Source organism: Cricetulus griseus, assembly GCF_003668045.3.
Source record: "Cricetulus griseus strain 17A/GY chromosome 1 unlocalized genomic scaffold, alternate assembly CriGri-PICRH-1.0 chr1_0, whole genome shotgun sequence".
NCBI lineage: Eukaryota > Metazoa > Chordata > Mammalia > Rodentia > Cricetidae > Cricetulus > Cricetulus griseus.
The window spans coordinates 99,601,643-99,618,503 of NW_023276806.1; the positions used below are offsets into that span (position 1 = coordinate 99,601,643).

At 44.4% G+C, this 16,861-nt stretch overlaps 1 protein-coding gene across 2 annotated transcripts in view; it reads left to right on the forward strand.

Moving 5' to 3' along the window:
• Positions 1-16,861, forward strand: part of Maml3 (mastermind like transcriptional coactivator 3) — a 434,634-nt gene that overhangs the window by 246,123 nt on the left and 171,650 nt on the right. For both annotated transcript variants that reach the window (XM_027394943.2, XM_027394944.2), the window contains exon 2: positions 11,503-13,095. In XM_027394943.2, the coding sequence (XP_027250744.1) occupies positions 11,503-13,095 (1,593 nt within the window). The remainder of the gene's footprint in view (positions 1-11,502; positions 13,096-16,861) is intronic.

The window sequence follows — 16,861 nt, forward strand, 5'->3', positions numbered from 1 at the left end:
CCAAAGATGGTGCTAGACCCTATAATATAATTACTTGGGAGCCTGAGGCCAGGGCATGAAATTGGCCCCAATTGGGATCCAGCCTGTGCTACATGAGACCCAGTCTCAAAATAAATAGACAAATAAAAATGGATCAGATATGGTAGTGCATGCCTTTACTCTCACAAATCAGTAGACAGAGGCAGGTGGATACATCTCTTTGAGTTTGAGGCCCTCCTGGTCTACATATTGAGATCTAGGCCAGCCAGAGCTCCATAGTAAGACCCTGTCACAATAAAAATAAATTTAAAAAATTAAGATACAATGCCCTTAGCATGATGCCTGGCAGTTTTCAGTCCATTAGAAACTGCATACCAACAATACCTTAAATCACTTACTAAACAATAAATTGAGTTATCTGATAAACACTCCACACTCCTGCAGAATCACACAGCCTTGGTGACTGTAGGGATTGCCATCTTGGTCTTAATGAGTGGTTCATTATTTCATCAGTGCTCATGAAAACTACTTAAATGTCACATAGAAAGAGTACCCGGGTCCCTTGCGGCCGGGATGAAATGTAATGTATTCCTTCAGTTGTGAGAAAGCCAAGAGCCTATATGGACATATATGTACTTGGAAACTTGGAGCTCTTGGGACATAGTGTTTCTAAATGTCAAGGACCTTGTCTACCACTGCTCCCAGTGTGTTGGCATCCATTGTTGTGGTGCTTACTACACATTTAAGCATAACCAAAGATAAAAGCATACCCTAAAATTCCATTGTTCATAAAAAAATTTAGAAAAGTCTAAAACTAATGAATTAAGGACCTCACAGCCAGATTTGGGTGTCTGTGTTCCAAAACTGGGAAAGAAGTACCATCAGCACACAATGGCCTTGAAATGCTGTGGGTAGTGCTGGCTCCTTGGCACAGGTTCCATGTCTACAGGCCTTCCAAGGGGATTCTTTGATATTTTTGATGTCCACTAAGGGCAAAGCCCTTTGAGGGAAATCCCATGTTTCCCAAAGCATTTCAAAATGGAAACGGCAAAATTTTCCGAGTATGTATCTCTTCCAGAGACCCAGCGTTTTCAACCAAACAGGTCCAGGAAACTACCATTCGGGAATTCCTCACAAGCAGAATTTTAATCTCTGGGTTTATGTATACTAGGTATGTGTCTTAGTTAGGGTTTCTGTTGTTGTGAGGAGACACCATGACCACAGCAACTCTTACAAAGGAAAACATTTAGTTGGGTGGCTCACAGTTTCAAAGGTTTAGTCCATTATCATCATGGTGGGACATTGTGGCGTGCAGGCAGACATGGTGCTGCAGAAGGAGCAGGGGGTTATATATCTTCATCAGCAGGCAACAGGAAGTGGTTTGTCTCACTGGTGTGGCTTGAGCATATATGACTTCAAAGCCCACCCCCACAGTGACACACTTTCTCCAACAAGGCCATACCTATTGCAACAAAGCCACACCTCCTAATAGTGGCACTCTCTATGAGCTTATGGGGGGCAATTACATTCAAACTATATGTTTATGGCATATAGTTATATTGTCAGATGTTAAGTTTGTTTATGATGTTTTCTCTCTCATTTCTGAGAGTTTGTGAGATTTGCAAGGGCTTCACAAAGTTAGGTTATGATTTTCTCTTTTCTTTCTGTGCCGTTCTGCCTGTTGGGAAGATCTCTTTCAAACAAATGTATCCGACTTCTGTCAGCACCTTTGTGGATGTTTTTGTTTTCTGGGATGGTCCATGTTCTTGGACATGGATTGACCCTGAAGCTGCAGAGCCCGCAAAGATAGATGCATAGTGCCCTTTATCCATTGGTTGTGTGGTATGGGGAATAGTAACAGATATTGCTATGCTCAGAAAAACCCAAAGTGTTAAAATATGTGCATACCTTTTCATGAAAAAATGATGGAAATCCATCAATCTTGCATTCAATTCATGATCCCCTGAGGTCAGGAAGATCTCATTCTAGAGTACAGTTCCCTGGTTCTACTTATGAGATGCCCCGGAGCAAGTAGGAAATAATCCATGTTGTTTGGGTGTGTGTCTTCAAAAATCTAATCACAGATGCCAGAATACCAGAATCCAGCGGTAACTGAAGTCTGGACCCCAGTGTCTAAATGCAGGAGATTGTAATCCAGCTATCTCAGGACAACTCGAGGAACTCATTAAATTTCTGAGATGTCTGAGCCCCTCCCACCACCCTGTGTTCCAGTCTTAGCACCCGGAGCTGCTTAGCCATGGATTGTGGAGTCAGAATCAGGGCATCTGCCTTATTAACAGCTTCACAGTCCCACTAAAGGGGGAGGGGCACTAAAGAAAATGGAATTCCTTGACTATGATCAAGTGTACATTATAAGTCTATATGGAAATGCCACCGTGGAAACCTCTGAACAATTAACATATGCTGATAAAAATAAATTAAAATAACTTATTGCAAAACAAAGCTTGAAAACAGAAAAAAAGGAAGCCAAATCCCTAAAAGTCTTCAAGTCGTTGTAAGAGTATTTACATATGTGGGAACATTCTGGAAGTGTTTCAACATTGTTCATATCCACACACAGAATATCTAACATATGTGTATACTAAGTCACTCCATCAAAGACAAAATAAGCAAGTCAGATTCATTCATGTGACCCTAGATGTATTACTACTCATAGAATGGAAAGAGAATAACCATGCGATGATTGATGCTAGTGAATCATCTTCAGGTTTGCCCAGAATAGACCAAAATAATCACGACGCTCTCCTGGAGTTCGCTAACATCTGCAGCATAGATTTGAATCCATCCCCAAATCTCAGGGAAGGAGCCATGTCGCCAACAGTTAGGAAATGAAAGTCACACAAACTAGTACCGGGGGAGGGGACAGCTGTGAGGAGGGAAAAAACCACAGGAAGCCTCTTGAGAATATTTGAAGTTCAGCCTTTGGGGTCTACATGTTTGTGAAAATATATCCTTGGGGGGCTGGAGATATGACTCAGCTGTTAAAAGCACCGGCTGCTTGTCTAGAGGACCCAGGTTCAATACCCAGCACCCACAAAGCAGCTCACTACTGTCTACACTCCAGTTCCTCAAAATCTGGCGCCCTCTTCTGGCTACAAGGCACATACATGGTGCATAAACACCCTTTCAGGCAAAGCCCAATAAACATAAAATAGAATAAAGAAGAGATGTCCTTGGCAATGTCCCTTAAAGATTCTGACTTTTAGACTCTATTTTTCTCATCTTAAGTTGCCTTGTGTGTCCTCTTATAGCACCCACAGAGGATCCTTTGGGCCTTTGGAGTTCTCAAAAGCATTAAAGAGGAGAAAGCATCTTCAGATAACCAAAAGAAATTGTTCGATCCAAATCCCCTCACAGAGTTCAGCATTTGCTTGTGCCTGATCTAAGGAGCCATGCTATAAACTTGATGTGGTTAAGTGAGAACTGTTTGTTTTTCACTCATGAAGGAAAGGAAAGCAGTCCTGCAGTGTGATGTGCACCCCAGTGTCAGGGAAACACATGAAGGGTCACCCTACCAAGGTCAGGAGTCATGGGGAGGGGCTGTCAGAGCAACCATGATGGCCCAATGAAGAAGCTGAAGAAGGTGTCACATATGCAAAAAGATCAGAGGGAAAACAAACATAATTTGTGCTGGAGCCACAAATAACTGAATATAGCACCGAACCACAGAGAGCCCTCGCAGTCATACTGAACTGCATATCCAGTGGGATCCCCTGACTTGGTAGCGTTACTCTGATGCTTCAGTAACAAAATCAGCAAATGGTGCAGATCTCAAGGTATATCATGTGCTCACACTCACGTAACTATGTAGTGAATGTTGAGGTTACTTCATGTCCGTGGGCAAGAAAGAGAAAAGGACTTGGGGTGGGAGGAGGATCAAGTCAGGGGCTGTGTGTACCTCTTTTAAACAATGCTGGGGGGGGGCACAGGCAGTTCGGAAGAGTCTGGAATGAAGAAAGGGCATGATCAGAGTCACACTGGAAGAAGAAAGTTAGAGCTGCCTGAAAAGTGCCTGGTGGTTGCTGCAGAGATCCTTTGGAAACTGTCTCAACAGAGACAGTGACCTGTAGAGAATGGTAGTCAGATCCATGCCTAAGAATAATCCTTCTTGAGACTTAACTGCATGGGGTGGAACCAAGGACTCCTGAAAAGCATAGTCAGTGGGAGTACTGTGCACTTGTCATTTGAGTACATCTATCTTTGAGGAAGGTATGATGGCACTTGGCCCAGTCCTGGATGAGGATGTGGAGCCAACTACAGAGTCAGACTGAGTTTGAATTTGAATATGGGTTTAGCCACCTCTCTGATGTGAGCCTCAAACACTGTTCAGTCTCATGATGTCTCAAGTCCTGTCTAATGAAACAAATTGAATCTGTCTTTTAAAATCACTCCTTAGGACTAGAGGGCAGGGACCATGGTGGTTCATTTCCAGGTCTTCCAGCAGGGAGCTGATTTTGTTTTCCTTAGTTTGTTTTAAACAGGTCTTACTACGTAGCCTAGGTTAGCCTTGAACCCCTCATCCTCCTACCATAGCCTTCTCTGGGTTGGGAGTACAGGCCTACACCACACCTATTATTTTATTTGGGTCTTTATTATTATGGGTAGGACTGTCATCTTTATTCCCAAGCTCACTGATCCTGGATAACTTCTTCCTCAATCAGGGACACTGCAATGAGAGTTTCTTTGAGCTTGTAGGAACTGTGTCAGTCTAAAGAGAAAAAGATCTTGTTACAGGGATGTAGGGAGCTGCAGAAAACCGCACCCAAAAGATGGCGCCGGTTTCCGCCCTCCGCCAGCCCGACGGTGAGCGCTCTCTGTGGTAAACAACTCCAAATTAGGCAAAGGTCATGTATCCTCTTAATTCTGCTTGGAGACAACCTATCCTGGCGCGCCACGTAGGGTTAGGTGATTGGTAGATGTAGACTATATCAGGCCCCGTCTCCCTCGGCCCGGGGCCGCCGCCATTATACATTGTACAAAGCAAAGAGGTTCCCGATTAAACTGTGTTTGAAGAAGATTCCTCGATGTGGCGTCTTTCTTGCTGGTCAAGGGTGGACGCCGCACAGGGAATAGCGTCTTGTTTATTGTGGTGTCAGGGGACACCACAGGACTCTACTAGGAATGGACTTCACTATGTCAGCAGAGGCTGGTGACCTTAGCCATCCTTTTCCTTGAAACAGGTGCCACCCACTCATTCTCTTCCACCTCCCTGCAAACACTGTCTCTTTCCCAGCATAGAACCATCAGTCCACTGGCTCAAAAGTCTGCTGTAAGGATAACAGTTATCCTTTGTGATCGTGTAACTCAAAAGGCACAGCAATTCACTCAGAAATTATTTTATTAAACCAAGCTATATAAGGCCATCCCCATGCATGTACATGATATACTTCAAGCATCGTCTGCACTTCCCTCTTCACTCCCCCTCTCCCATTTATCTGCTTTGTTCCCCAGACTCTTACTTCTGCTTTTCTGTCACCTGCACATATGTGATTTTTCTGTACCTCTATATAAAGTCTAGGACCCACAAATTAGGGAAAGCATGCAATATTTGACTTTCTGGGACTAGATTTCTTCATTTAACATGATACTCTCTACTAGCATCTATTTTCCTTCAAATGTTTTATTCATTCTTCTCTATGACTGAAAAATATTCATATTCTCTCTCTCTCTCTCTCTCTCTCTCTCTCGTGTGTGTGTGTGTGTGTGTGTGTGTGTGTGTGTGTGTGTGTGTGTGTGTGTGTTATAATGTATATGCCATGTGACTGTGTCACAGCACACACATGAGGTCAGAGGACAGTCTTTGGGTGCCTTCTCTCTGATTCCACCTCATAGGTCCTGGGAATCTAATTTAACTTGTCAGGCTTGGCAACAGGTTTTTGTTGTTTGTCTATTTGTTTTTTCCCACTAACCCATCTAACCCAGGCCTATATCACATTGTTTTTAAAAATCTATTTCTCTGTTGAAGGATCGTTTCCATATCTTGGCTGTTGTGGCTAGCCTGCAATAAACAATGATGTGTAGCTACCTGCTATTCTTATCACTGTGGATCTGGGACACACAATACACTCAGGGGCACATGCCATTCTGTCCCTCTCAACCTCTGGTTTTCTCTTCTCTTACTTCCTCTACCTCATCTATATCCTGTAATTTAACATAAACACCAGCTATCAAGCCATACTGCAGAGGAGGCCATCTCTAGAGCATTCTGGAAGGGGAATTATGTCTCCAAAGCACTTGACACCTGATAGCAACCCATATTGTCACAGGCATTAGCTGAACGGCACACTTCAGCTCCTGGCAGCTCAGCTTCCCTTAATGGGAGAAAACATCTCTATGTAAGCCTGGTAACATGGAAACAAGAGGGCTAAGCCTCACTAAAGCTTCCATGCTTGTTCATGAGGGCAGAGTGTACTAAGAGGTTTTCTGCTCTGGGAGGCAAGAGGGCCAGAGTCTTGTTGAGATAGGCAGTTAGAGCTGAGATTGACCCGAGTCTCTGAGAGTGGGGACTCCCAGGACAATTGCTCGTGTGCAGCCAAGGAGTCTCCCACTCACTGAGCGAGCTGCTTGTCAGATTCTCCAACACACAGCCGGCTCCACGTCTCCCTCCCCACAGCTCCTTCTCCCACGAGGGACATAAAGAGGGAATTAGATTTTCAGACCACCTTTCCATAAAACAAAGGATGATGAGACAGAGAGAATTGATGTGAAGATTGCTCTGCTATTTTGGACATAACAAAACCGAACATAAAAACCATGGCATAACATCTTCGATGCTGTCTTTCTCATACTCGCAAATGCTAATACATGATAGAAATATATCAAGATTTGGTTAAAAGACCAGCAGTGGAGAATGTGAAGCCCCTGGGGAAACGAGTCTATTCCACAGCCCCTTTCAGGTGGTGCTCTGGGAATGTATTTGGTTTGAACCTGAACAATGCAGTCTCCCCTGTTCTACAATCTAGGACACCCCGCATGCATTAGCACTTGGACTCAGGCTTGAATTGCAAATTTGATTTTTGTTGTTCATATTAAGAAAGCCACTCCAGATGCCTGGGAAACATTAAGGTTTGGCCAGCTAGGGAACAGAAATATTGTCATTATACCTATCTGTGTCTTGAAGATTCAGGAAGCATTCTGTCCCCATGGCGGTCGTGACTGAATTTTAAAAATAGAGAAGCTAAGGCATGGTGAGTGCTGACTCTGGGTCCCACGTGCAAAATTGTGTGTTTGCACATTATCTCCTATGAACTCACCCTCACAGTAACTCTGTGAGCTAACGCTACTAACCCATTTGGGAACTCATGAAACTGAACTTGGGACAATTTATAGACATTTCTCCAAATTTGTCCTTTAAGTGTCAGCTGAGAGCTGCCGGGGACTCAGAAGCAAGCAGAACAGAAACCTTCAGTGTGGTCCTTTAGGCACCACAGCCATCCATGACTGAGTGCTGTACACCATTTTAATGCATGGGTTGGGGAGCGGGTGTCTTGAGACATCCTTCTCGCTCCAGTGCCTCGCTTTTACTTCAACAATGCTGGACTCTTGTGTTTCACCTACTTAACCCCTTAGAGGTGAGTGGGTTCCCAAGCAGAACTATTGGCCTTTGGCACCTTGGCCACCTCTGTTTTATAGGGGGACAAGTAGAAAGTCATCCATTACATGACCTAGAACAGAATTGTGGGCCTGTAAGTTCTAAACTGCCATCAGATTTGTTTTTTAAGACTTGTTCTATAGGCTGGGCGTTGGTGGCGCATGCCTTTAATCCCAGCACTCAGGAGGCGGAGGCAGGAGGATCTCTGTGAGTTCGAGACCACCCTGGTCTACAAGAGCTAGTTCCAGGACAGCCTCCAAAGCCACAGAGAAACCCTGTCTTGAAAAACCAAAAAAAAAAAAAAAAGACATGTTCTCATTTTCTGAAGCATAATGTCCCTTCAAGAGGTGCCCGGGCACCTTAACATCCATTCAGGAAGTGCCCGGGCCTCATCTCCGTTAGGCCTTTCAGCTGTGACACTTGAGCGACATACATTTGCGCACCTGTCACAACGATGATCCCATCATGGTTTCCTGGTTTGTTCCATAAATAACGTTGTTTCCTAGCAGAGTTCCCCTCACATGATGGATTGAAGCATCATTTTCTTTGAAGTCAAGTTCTAGTGTGTTCCAGTTAGGTCCTTGTTTTCAGCTGTTCAAGAGCCTCAACTGAGTGATTATGACAGGCTCTGGTTTTTATTAAAACTAAGATTTGGGGAAAGGGATTAAATAGGAGTTTGGCTCAGAGTCCCCTTTGACGCTGCTTACTCTCAAAGAATGGAGTTCCCTGCTTCCAAGAAAGCATGTACTCCTTAAAACTCACATCAGCAGATGGGTGTTACAACCCGAGGGGCTCCTCTGGAGCCCTGCCAACTACACAGCATGCAGCTCAGAGGGAATCTGACACCTCTCACTTATAGGGTCTCTAAAATATAGTGTCTCTGCCAAGAACGGGGTAAGTAGGTAGAAGAACTGGACTCCACCCTGCACCACTTATGCAACCCAGTGGGAAATTTACAAAGGGAAAACCTTCACCCACACAACAGGTATTTCGCCAGCTCCCACTCTGGGACAAACACTCTTTGACCAGAGCCACATGAATATCCCTTTCTGGCAGAAAGAAAGGTCACAAAGACATAAACTGGGTATAAAACTAATAAACTCATAGAGTTAGCAAGAGTTATCACTCTTTGGAGCAAGAGATCGTTCCATCCATTACCAGGAATGAAGATTCTCAATCAGAAACTCCTTATGGCGACCAGGCTGGCTTCTACTGTCATTCAAAACTCACTTGTCACATCTCTGACTAGACAATAGGATTTTTCACTCATTTTGCAGCTACTTATTAACTATTGCTGAGAACCTGACCACTGCAGATACCCAAGAAACAAGTCATCCACGATCCCTAACTTTTTGGCACAAATTATGATAAAGTCTATAATGGGGATAAGAGAACTAACCAGGAAAGGGAGGGAATAGGGGGTGCTAACCAAGGAAAGGGGAATGGTTAGGGAGTACTGACCAGAGAAAGGGGAGGAGAGGGGGAGATTTTTCCAAGCAAAGAAAACATTGCTTTGCCTGGAGACAGAAGGAAGCTTGACATAGTTAGGGAACTTACAGAGGCTGAAGAAGCCTGGGGTGCAGCTTGATGGGCAGTGCTTGCCTAGCATGGGCAAGGCCCCCTGGGTTTGATCCCTACTTCACACACACACACACACACACACACACACACACACACACGCAAGCAAATTTTAAAAAGAGTTTTAGGAGAATTGATAGAAGATGTACATACACTGGATAAGGATAGCGAGGATGGAGAAGGACAGGATAGGAGGAAGATGCAAAGATGACAGTTGACATTTTAGTCTGATTACTTCAGGCTTGTAAGCAGGAAACACTTGACAATGTATCTTTTTGAAGAAGGTGACAGTAAATAGAGTAGAGACGAGAGAGCTAAACAATGAATAGAGGAACAGTTAAGGGAGAGAGTGGGTCAACTAGAGATGGTCCCCTGGTCTGGGGCAGTGATGATATGGATAGACATGAGATGAGCATATCAGTGTATGATGCTCACATTTCTGTCCTAGGTAACTGAGATGGTGAACAAATGAGCATTGTATTGAATTCTAGGCGCTCCTAAACTGTGTCTGAGAAAGTTGGCATTAGTGGGGCTCTGCAGAGAGGGAGCTGGCTACACTGTTTGTGACCATCAGCCTAGGGAAGATGGTCAAGGATCTTGGAGTAGAGGGAGATGCCCAGGAAATCATATAAACGAACAGAAGAAAAAACGTTTAAGAAGAAACCTGGAAGAATCCCATCATTTACAACAAAGAATACATGATAGTGAGGAAGAGGAACTCTCACCAAGTGTGGACTCACAGAAGAGGATGGAAACACACCAAGCATCAGATGGCGCTGCAAATGAGATAAATCAAGAGATAGGTTCAAGTCTTGGGCTATGTTTAATATTAATCCTCATTGCCTGCTATTTGGTAATGTGTTAAATCCATATTCATAAGAAATTTTTGCTGCTCTGGTCACTATGGCAAGAGAATGGAACCAACCTAGTTGTCCATCAACCTACAAGTGGGTAATGAAACTCTGCTGCATACATAAAATGGAATACTGTCTAGCTCTAAAGAAAAAATGAACCACAAAGGGAAATGGACTTAGAAAGTATAAAACTTGATCTGGAGAGATGGCTCAGTGGTCAAGAGCACTGAGTGCTCTTCCGAAGGACCCAGGTTTGATTCCCAACACACCGATGGCAGCTCACGACTGTCTGTAATTCCAGTTCCAGGGGATCTGGCACCCTCACACAGACACACATGCAGGCAAAACCCCAATGTGCATAAGAAGTGAATAAATTTTTAAAAACACAAAGAAAGTATAAAACTAAGTGAGAGTTATCCATTCTCAGAAAAAAATTGCATGTTTTTCCTCATTGGGGATCTATTCTATAATATATACGTGTGTGTGTGCGCCTATAGTATAGGTATAGTAAGAACAGGAAAGGCTACTATTGGGAGACGAGGAGGGACAGAATTCAAGTAAAGTCACAAAAGGATATAAAACTATTTTTTCTAGTTTTGACTCTCTTCTTGATTTTTCTGTTTCTTGTGGTGGGTAAGTGCATAATGATGTGACTGATAATGAAAGTGTAAAATCTAGTGACAAGTTCCACAGCTTCTAATTGGCTGCTTTAACTCTGTAGTCCATTGTAGACTTTGGATCTGGGAAAATGCTATGTTAATCTCTCTGTGTGTATTTTTTTCAGTTCCTTATAACAAACGTTTTTAAAAAGGACATTGTTAGTGTTCTTAAAAAATTGTTGATTTAATTCCTTTATGGTTTCAATTATGGGGGTGTGGTGAGGATTGGGGATAGATATCCTTTTCAGGTATGAGGTGTTTTAGTCCACATCTCAAGTATGGATTCTTCTCATTTGGAAAATGCTCACAGGTGACCTTTCCCTGTGACCTCTACCCTGCGTATCTCTTGGCTCTCTGAACCCCGCTTTTAGATGAAGACTTTTCTCACAGATTTCAAATCATGGGGTCACCTGATTTTGAAGCTAGAAGCATCCTTTCCTTTTTGCGTGTTCTAAAGCACTTAAGATGCAGTTCAGGGGGTAATGGGTTATTCATCATAGTATCTGAGTTCTATTCCAAAAACCTGTGAACAACAACCAAAAAATTCAGGCACATGTCCACTTGTTATCCCAGCACCAAGAAAGCAAGTGGGTAGGTCCCAGGGCCTCACAGGCTAACCTCAGCTCGTGGGTGTGCTCCAGGCCAATGAGACACCCTGTCTCAACGTAGAATGGACAGTGCCCAAGGTTGTCTTCCACACAGGTGCTCATGTATACACACGAACATGCGTCCTCACAAAGGTAGTTCATAACAACACACATCACAATATTTAAGAGTTTGGTATGAGATTAAGTCATCTTATCTCCCATTTCTTTTCCAGCTCCAGGAGACGGTGAAAAGGAAGCTGGAAGGGGCCCGATCACCACTTAATGGGGAGCAGCAGAATGGGGCTTGCGATGGGAGCTTCTCTCCAACAAGCAAGCGCATCCGAAAGGATCTTCCCACAGGCATGGAAGCCATCAACAATTTGCCCAACAACATGCCACTGCCTTCCGCTTCACCCTGTCACCAACTTGACCTCAAGCCTTCTTTGCCCTTGCAGAACAGCGCTGCTCACACTCCTGGGCTTCTGGAAGATCTGGGTAAGAATGGCAGGCTCCCTGAGATTAAACTCCCTGTCAATGGCTGCGGGGATCTGGAGGATAGCTTTGCTATCTTGCAGAGCAAGGACCTCAAACAGGAGCCTCTTGATGACCCTGCCTGTATAGACACATCAGAAACGTCACTTTCTAATCAGAACAAGCTGTTCTCTGACATTAACCTGAATGACCAAGAGTGGCAGGAGCTAATAGACGAACTGGCCAACACAGTTCCAGAAGACGACATCCAGGACCTGTTCAATGAAGACTTTGAAGAGAAGAAGGATCCGGAATTCTCACAGACAACCATGGAGACCCCACTCTCCCACGAGAGTGCGAGCGTGAAGAGCGATGCCTCTCATTCTCCTTTTGCACACGTCTCTATGGGATCACCCCAGGCCAGACCTTCATCTTCTGGTCCTCCCTTTGCTACTGTATCCACAGCCACTAGTTTACCATCCGTGGCCAATACTCCCGTGGCTCCAAACCCTGCCAGCTCACCAGCTAACTGTGCTGTCCAGTCCCCCCAAACTCCAACGCAAGCCCATACTCCAGGTCAAGCCCCAGCTCGGCCTGGCAATGGCTATCTCCTTAATCCAATCTCGGTGACGGTATCTGGTTCAGGGTCAGGCTCAGTGGCAGTGCCCAGCTCTGACATGTCCCCAGCAGAGCAGCTCAAACAGATGGCTGCCCAGCAACAACAGAGGGCGAAACTCATGCAGCAGAAACAGCAGCAGCAGCAGCAGCAGCAGCAGCAGCAGCAGCAGCAGCAGCAGCAGCCCCACTCAAATCAGACTTCAAGTTGGTCTCCCTTAGGACCTCCGTCAAGTCCTTATGGAGCAGCTTTTACTGCAGAAAAACCAAATAGCCCAATGATGTACCCCCAAGCCTTTAACAACCAAAACACTATAGTGCCTGCAATGGCCAATAGCCTGCAGAAGACGACCATGAACAACTACCTCCCTTCAAATCACATGAATATGATCAGTCAGCAGCCAAATAACTTGGGTACAAACTCCTTAAACAAACAGCACAATATGCTCACTTATGGCAACACTAAGCCTCTGACCCATTTTAATGCGGACTTGAGTCCGAGAATGACACCCCCTATGGCCAACCCTAACAAAAACCCCTTGATGCCCTACATTCAGCAGCAGCCTCCGCAGCCCCAGCCGCAGCCCCAGCCCCAGCCTCCCCAGCAGCAGCAGCCTCCACCACAGCTGCAAGCTCCCAGAGCGCACCTGAGTGAGGACCAGAAACGCATGCTTCTCATTAAGCAGAAAGGAGTGATGAATCCGCCCATGGCCTATGCTGCGCTTCCAGCCCACAGCCAGGTAAGTGAGAAATAGCACACTGTGGGAGCCGTTCTTACCCGCGTGCCAGACTGTCCTGTGTGTACCAGGTACCAGGCTTGGCCTGGAAGGGAGCCTGATCGCCACCAGAATTCCTCTCCTGTACATCCTTGTGCGGTTTTTTTTTTTTTTTTCCTCAGAGTTGGAAAAAGAGTGGTCCAATAAACCTTGAATTCTTGAATACCTAGGAACCTAACATCCTATTCCTGACTGCAGCCAAGAAAATTTTAAATTATGTCCAATTTTCACTGTGAGGAAAGCAGGCTGCAGAAGTCACATGACCCAACATGGCATGCCTCTATAGTTTTTCTTCTGGTTCATTAGCCAAAGGGTGATAGGAGGGCAGGGGTTCTCAGGCCTACCTATCGCCATTTTATACCTTCGGGACAAATCATCAGCTGTCTTAACAGGCTATGAGTGATGGAAAATATGGACTCTTGGCCTTTAAAAATCAAAGCATTTTTGTATTTTCAGAGTGAAGTGGAGAGTGGGTCTTGTAGGGGTGTTTAATGTTTTAACATTTGCCATTTTGCCAGCAACAGTTAGATATCTCAACCACATGACTTAGGAGTATGGCATCCCTATCTGAGACATTTAGCTGGATTTCAGCAAGAGTTGCTAGTGAATTCATGGTGTGTGTGTGTGTGAGGGGGTGGGGAGTGTCTCTTTACTTTCAGTTGTTGTCTGTGTGCCCTCCTTGTGAAATGCAGACAGTGTCCTGTAGGTAGATACTAGGCAACTCGGCATTTTGTGGCTCCCACTTATGACCCCCATTCTCTACCCCGACCCCTGAAGTTAGTAGATGCTACAAGGCTGGAGATGGTGCTAGCCTGTATAGACAGGCCAAAGCTCCATGGCTTCATTCTTACCCTTCGCAGCCTTCCAACCCCCACCCTTCCCTGTGATTTCTTGTCTTCACATGCCAGCTAGATCTAAAGAAGTCCTGTCTGAATAAATAAAAGTGTGGCTTGATTTTACATCAACTGCAACTGGGAACTAGTAGGAAACATCTTTGAAATACGGAAACAAAATTAAAATATAGAAATAAAATTAAAATATAGAAATATATGTCAATGGAAATGCAACCTTTTATACACTTTAAGTTCAGAAGCAAGCAAAAATAGAGGCTTGTGCAAGGATGCTTGTAGGAGCTCAGAGGCACCAGGAGGTTCATGAGATTGCATGCTGTCAAATGATCCGTTGTTAATCTTAATACAAATTATGCTTCTACTCAGGCTGTTTTTAGGCCAGGATTTCTTCTGAGCCCAACCAAAGATGATTAATTCCAACTTGCAGGTTCTGTAGACATTTGGGTGCAATGATACCTCTCTGTCCTCGGAGACCCACACTAACCCCTTTCTAAGTATGATAACTAGAAACAGTCGTAGCTGGAACACGGGGTTTTTTTAAAGAGATCCTTTGGGGTCCTAATGCTTGCAAGTGGGTCCCTGAGGCCTTTAGCTACAGGGGTTGTGTTTTGAAAGGGTTCAGTCGGCTGAAGCAGTGTCTGGATTAAATCTGCATGAAACACTGTCCATCTCAGAGGTGCTTTCAGGGTGGACAGACTCTTTCCTGGCAAGGGCTCATTAGAACAAATGCTTCTTAGCACAGAGCACAGACAGGCAATGGTAGATGCTTCCTAATGAAGTAGTAACTGCCTAGCATTTGAAACAAGTTTCAAGATACTTACAGAAGCATGTGAGGGTCTATCTACAAATACACCATTTCAGATTTTTATCTGATTGTGAATGGGTATTTTCATTGCTCTCATGTGTGTATGTTCCTTCTGCCACCAGGAAAGTATTTTTTAAGTAGGGAAAAATCCCTATTTTTAAAAGCAAAAGTCGATCCTTTCTCTTTTTAGAGGATCAGTTTAAGTCAAATTGACTTTCATTTGAATGAGTTCATGCCATCATGCCATCGTTCTCTAGTTGGTGTGTATTAGTTGTAAATTCCTGCTCCAGGATAACCTTAGCCATCCCACCTCCCAATACTCTTCGGTTTTCTTAGTACATCCTTTCTCCATCCTTTAACAACTTTTCTTTTTCCTGTAAAAAGCTAAAACTTCAGCAATGAAAATACCACCAAAATTTCTACCATAGTTCTTGGACCAGTCTTCTCCAGGATGCGTCCCAATGTTATTTCTTTGATTGTGTCTCTTTCCCTGTGCCTCCCACCTTGTAAAAATACATTTCTGTACCCAGTTGTCATAACTGAGCCTTCTGAATTGAGATCTACTTTTTTTTTTTAATATGTACTTCTGAGATGAAGCAACCAGTTCTTACTTTGCTCTTGTTTGTTATAATTTCCTAATTTTGCTGTTTCTCAAGAACAAGACCTCCACCCCCAGCTAGTTTTTTGCACATTGCCCAACCGTGTCTAAAACCATTTAATAAACCATTTGATGAAAAATAGCAACATGTGGGCCAGAGATATGTTTTCAGCTGCCTGTGGGCTTCCCCAGAGAACGCATGGGTACAAGTGACAAAAAGGTGTTTTTAAGAGCAAGGAGGAGTACTAGCAAAGCAGTCTAAAAGGGCACCTTTGAGGGGTGGAGTTCCAGTGAGATTGCTGGGAAGGCAAACTCAACCATTGGGACTGACAAACAAAAAACAAGGAAGCAGCTATGCAGAAGGAACCCAAAGGCCTACGGCCCCAGGCTGGCCAAAGGAGGACACAGGCAACTCAGAGCCCAAGTACAATTCCTGCACAGATGAGTGCAGAGATACAGGTTTCCAGAAGGTGAGGCTTCTAACTTCTAGTCCTAGCAGCGAAAGGACGGGCTGAATCGTACTCAGCTCTGTTTGTTTTATCTGCATGTGTTCCGTGTTCGGCTCTGTGCGTGTCATAAGTCGATATGCTTTCCACTTTCCCTTTTATTTTTCCAATATGTGTAAGCTCTGCTAGTATAAACCTGTTACCTGTAGCATCTCCACAGGAAGCTCAGGCCTCCAGTATTCACAGACATCTTGGGGAATCTCTTTAAACATCCTTAACTTTACAAGCCAGGAGCCTCTTTCGTCGGATTGCTTAAATACATGTGTTTACTTTTCCCAAGAAACGCATGCACCCAGTTCAGATAGTGCTATCAGACTTCCAGTAAAACAAGCAAACAAACAAAAACCAGCAACAGCAGCCCTCCCCGCCCCTCTCCATGAAGACAGCCACTTGACTTCACTAAGTCATTTTCTTGGTGATTCCCCAGGTATGGCATTTTTCCCTTTTCAACCCTTAGGACACACCCTACCTTAAAGGCATTTCTTCCTGATCCTGTGACATCCACAGCATTGAGAGGCCCAGTGATGTGTGTCTACACCTTACCTCAGAGGGCTTTTTGAATCTTTAAGATTTTGTGATCTTAGTGTGGCTTCTTTCCCACATTATGCTGGATGCCATGAAATGTATTTATCTTGTGGCTGTGGGTGTGTGGGTGCTTGGGGGGCAAAGAATGATGTGTGGTGTCCTGCTATATCACTTTCCCCCTTATTCACATGAGGCAGGGTTTCTCACTGAACCTGTGTTCCCCTGCCTCTGCCCTCACAGTGCTGGAGTGATAGGCATGTGCAGTTGAGCAGGGACTTTACTCAGTGCTGAGACTTGAACTCTGGGTCTCATGCTTGGGCAGGAGACACTCTTACCCACCAAGCCGCTTGCCTACCCTTGCTATTTGGTAGTAAGAAATTTATTTTAACATCTGATAATGTATGTTCCTAATATATCTGGGGTTTAAGATATTTTTGATACTTTC